This window comes from Nematolebias whitei, chromosome 7 (assembly GCF_014905685.2).
Source record: "Nematolebias whitei isolate Nwh7 chromosome 7, NemWhi1, whole genome shotgun sequence".
NCBI classification, from domain to species: Eukaryota; Metazoa; Chordata; class Actinopteri; order Cyprinodontiformes; family Rivulidae; genus Nematolebias; species Nematolebias whitei.
The window spans coordinates 6,514,460-6,519,263 of record NC_056504.1 but is presented as its reverse complement, the minus strand read 5'-3'; the positions used below and the strand labels follow the sequence as shown (position 1 = coordinate 6,519,263).

At 41.8% G+C, this 4,804-nt stretch overlaps 1 protein-coding gene across 1 annotated transcript in view; it reads right to left on the bottom strand.

Moving 5' to 3' along the window:
- Nucleotides 1-1,220: 1,220 nt before the first annotated feature.
- Nucleotides 1,221-4,804, bottom strand: part of pcsk1 (proprotein convertase subtilisin/kexin type 1) — a 17,023-nt gene continuing 13,439 nt past the window's right edge. Inside the window, exons 11-14 of the mRNA XM_037679183.1 lie at nt 4,050-4,207; nt 3,822-3,955; nt 3,483-3,644; nt 1,221-1,765 (exon numbers count right to left, since the gene is read on the bottom strand). Coding sequence (XP_037535111.1) covers nt 1,340-1,765; nt 3,483-3,644; nt 3,822-3,955; nt 4,050-4,207 — 880 coding nt within the window. The 3' untranslated portion in view covers nt 1,221-1,339. The remainder of the gene's footprint in view (nt 1,766-3,482; nt 3,645-3,821; nt 3,956-4,049; nt 4,208-4,804) is intronic.

The following is a 4,804-nucleotide window of genomic DNA, read 5'->3' as shown; positions in this document are numbered from 1 at the left end:
ACAAGTTTCTCTAAAGAATGGATTAATCACTGGGATGCAGAGCTTCATCCCAAACATCGTCACTTATAGCAGCGAAGTGGGGCAGGCAGACTCTGCATCAAGGCGTCACAAACACTTGAATTAGCGTCAACAACCCGACCTGCACCACACAAAGAGGCGTGCACAGATACAGCACGAGTTAAAGCGTTCAACCTGAATGTGCCTGAATGTTGCAGAGCTGAGCCCAGATTCGACACAGCCTGAGCTCAGCTTCAGCAGTCTGATCAACCGGTTAACACCAAACATGGAACATCAGAGAAATGGTTTAGGTACAAATAATTGTCAAGTATGCACAGAAGTGGTTTTAGCTGGCATCTTACAGATGTGACGCGATCTGACGAGGTTCTGGCAGTGGTTGGATGGAGCTGTGATCATTGCAAACTGATTGAACGGTGCCACGATAAATAAAAAGTTACTTTACACTGAACTTAGTTTTAATGAACTTTAGAAAAATAGTTTCTCGAATGCAGCATTGTACTGATACAAAAATAAACTGCAAAAGAAAACAAAGCTAAATATATATATATATATATATATATATTTTAATTTATTGAAGGTTATTGTTGTTCAATCTCTAATCTAGCAAAAACAATAAATTTATTTCTCTTTAAAAATTTTAAGCAAACAGAAAGTAATCATGTTTTATTTGTATTTTCTTTTCTTGAACTCCTTAGGATGAACCTTTTACTCACAGGTTCAGATTTTCATGTGCTCATTAAAATATTTAGGATATTTTAGGTATACTCGTAATTTAATCGTAGCTTTTTAGCATCAATTCATTATCAGTGGGAAAGAAGTAAGTCTCCCGTTAGTACTGAGACATTCACTAAATGAGATTGTTTAATTACTGTTTAAAATCATATCACAATCATTGTCTCTGAATAAAATATAGATATAGAAATTACTGCTAAAGGTGGCTAATCATGCTTGGGCAGGCAGTAGAGTAAAGAGAGCCCAGGCCACTAGAACACCCCCCCACCCCCCCCCCCCCCCCCCCACCACCACTTTTTTTTTTTCTGATTAAATGCTTTTAGATTCAACACATGAACGTACACGTTACAGCACATGGGCTCTAAACAGGTCCATATTGAAATTATTAACTGAAAGAGTTAATTAAGAAAAGGTGATGGATCAGAAAAAGACCAGAAATGCAGCATTTGAGATATTTCTCATCTTCTCCTTTTCACTTAGACCTGGTAACATCTCTTTGCTTCCTTGTAATCCTGCGCCTTGTTCCTCTGCTCCCAAGCCAACACTCTTCTTCATCTCCTCCGCCTCCCCCTGCCTCTTCTCTCGGCGCTCACTTCCGAGCATCATCCAACATCTCGAACAGGGCCTGCAGCAGCCGGTCGTCTCTGTGTCTGTACGGCTTGATGTTGTAAAAGCCGTCGCTGTAGTCGCTGTAGACACTGTCCTCGGGGCCCCTGTACTTGTTGATCAAGTCCAGAGCTTGGTACAGCTTTTGTGCCGGGAACTTTGTTGGAAAGACGCCCTGGCTCAGCTGCTGCTTCCTCCAGCTGGGGGAGGGCCTCGGTGCGGTGTGTTGTTGTTGCTTCTGCTGCTGTGACGCGGCTCCTTGTCGGTTGAAGGCGGTCTGCAGGAGACGCAGCAGGGCCAGAGAAGGGGAGTAAAGGGAGTCTGAAGGGGTTTGGGGCTCCTTGTTTGAATTTGAAGGAGATGCTGGTGCAGCCTCTGTCTTCTGAGGTGGGCGGGCCTGGGTGGGCTCCTGTAATAAAAAAGAGGCATGGTGTTAACTGTGTTGACCGGTTCCAGGAAAACTGAGGCAATATGGTGTAATTACAATGTTCATTCAACCTTTATTTCTACAGGTTAATCACACTGAGCCTCTGGGACTCATTTACAAGAGAGACCTGGTTTTAACAAAGAGTGATGACAACAGTGGACAACAAAGACAACAACAGACAATCATAAAGGATGCGTACAAATTGAGAATAACAAGTGAAAATAAAACGGTATTAAAAATGTAACAAAAACAGCTAGGTTGTAAGGCGATGTAGAAAACTAAAAACAAATAAATAAACTGTATCATCAGCATAGAAATGTAAGGATGCATCAGGGATGCTCTGATCTACATTACCTACGTAGATTGTAAAGAGGGTGGATTCTAAGACTGAGCCTTGTGGTACACCATTGTTGACTGTTAAATAACTGGAGGAAGTACCATTATGTCTCCGGTCTGAGAGAGAGTTAGTGAAACAACCAATGATGTGAGCTGAAAAACCAATATCCTGACATGCACAAAAATGTGAGCACTCCTTTAAGAAACGCTTACATACTCACATACACACAAGCAATTATAAGATGCCCCTCCGTCATGAAAGGTGGGTGATTAAAAAAATAAGCGTAGTATTCAAATATTCTGCTTGAACTTGGACAAAAGCAGCAGCGTAGGCATTCCAGTTTTTTGCCTACAGCTCTTGGACACCAGATTGCTCCAACAGGCTGTGAACCATTACCCTAATGAGCTGTAGGAGTGTAAATGGCAGAAGATGACTTCAGTTCGACGCTGGTGCATTATCTGCTTACTGCACTGACAATGTGCTCCTCCTTGGACCTCCCTGGTTTCACCGTTAAAACCTCCTAGTGATTCCTCCAGCTGTTCCTTGCCACCTGCCCACCGACCTATGCAACCTTTCTGCGACCTCCTCGTTTATGACTACTGGAACTAGTGGACCATCACCCACGTGATGACCTTTTCCTCTGATAGTAAGAGACAAACAATATATTTAATCAGAATCAAGGATCCAAAACCTTCATACTAACATTTGTCCTTGGATTCCAGTCCCTCCCAGCTGCTCTCCTGTTGATTTCACATTTTGTAAATAAACACTGTTAATTTTTCCTAATCTTGGAGTTGCTCTTTTTGGTCACATATTATCTGGGTACTTAATACATTGTGACAAGTAGATTTTAACAAGGGCTGAAGGTTTTTAGGATAACGTGCCATTGCATCGTTATTAACAAGCATTAAAATGACTATATCAACTGTGATGAAGCCATTTTGGACAGTTCAGGTCTTTCTGGCTAAATTTACTATTTTCAAGAAAAATAAAAATGCACTGTTCTTGGAATATAAAAGTCCACAGTTTGTTGTGTTTAAGTAGTCTTGTGCTGTATTGATTTTGTGCACATTAAAATTGCAATAATAAAAAAAATTCAGTTTTGTGCAGCCTCAAATACATTTAAAATATCCATCCATCAATTATCTTTACCTGCTTATTCCATTGTGGGTCACGGGGGTCGCTGGTGCCCATGTCCAGCAATCACTGTGCGAGGGGCGGGGTCATTTAAAATATATTAAAGCTAATTCTATCACTAGGATAATTCGATGTTTGTTTATCGTTTAGTGTTAAAGACAAGAAACTCTCACAAATTCCTTCCATTCTTCCAATATCTGCACCTCAGCCTCCGTTTGTCCTCACCTCCATCATGTCATCCATATGCTCCACACCTCGGCGGTCATTCTGCACAGCGTTGTAAGGAATGTACACACGAGGTTTCTTCATGTGCTCCGGTTTCTCTGACATTCCATGGAGAATCAGCTTCCAGTTCAAGATCCGCCCCTTGTTCTCCATTCGGCCCGACTGTCAAAAGGAACTGGTTTTACTCTCACAGCAAAGGGAAAAAGCTGAAACTAAATTATCCATATGAATTGTTCATTTTCATACATTTACAGCAGTTATTTACTTTGAGTGTTCCTCAAAGTTCTTTAGAAGCCCTTGAATTTCTGTTTGTCTAATCTAAAGAGCGTTTAAACTCACAGTGTCTGTGATCTTTAAGGTCCAGGTGCCAGCAGGATCTTCTCCCCATGTGTGAACGGACATGAAGTCCCAGTTCCTGAAGCCATTAGCTGAAGTGTCCCTCTCTCGCTCTGCCAGGAGGACCGTGGTGGTGCCTGAGGCGAAGCCCCAAAGGAACAGATCATTTGAGGATTGTGTTAATTTGCTCACGTGTCCTTGTGTTCACATTTACGTGTGCAGGTCTCTTACCAGCCGGGGAGGTGAGTGTGATGTGCAGGTCTCCTCTCCGGGTGTATTCGATGCTGGCCTCCACCTGCACGTGCTCCAGAGAGCGAACGGCGTTCTCCTGTCCTGCACAGGCTTTGGTTGGGATCTCTATAGTGATCTCTCCTGCAGCTTTGAGCTCCCTGCAGGACGCATGGAAATGAAAAAAAATGAGACGTAAACAACTCGTCCTCAGAAGGGTGCCCTGGTACTGGTTGTTCCCACCAGAGTGCTTCAGAATAGTAAAAACACATAACGCTGCTCTATTTGTAGAAGTTAGCTGTCATACAGTTAGTCCAGCAATGACCACTAGTATACATGTACAGTAAATGCAGATTTGAAATCATTTGGTTATTGTTAAAAAAAGCAGCTGATTAAATCTATCCCAGACTTGAATGATACACAACTGATAAATATTCTGTGAGAGACATAAACAAGTTTATACTTCTTCCTGCTCTTTTCTAACAGATAAAATGCCGACAAGTTTTTATTTATTTATTTGTTTAGTTTGTATCCCCTCTATTTTATCTTTAGTGTATGTTTCTACTTTTGTAAGGGTTAATTTGTGTATTTGTTTCTGATGTAAATGACATAACCTGTCCGCTTGTCTGTTTTATTTGTGTTTTCTCTTGTCTTTATTTCCTTTTCAGATCCTTGTGTTTGCCTTTGTTCCTTCGCGTGTGACTCCATCGTGTTGTCTGTCCCAGCTGTTGCTCCCTCGTGTAATCAAGTCCCTGCCT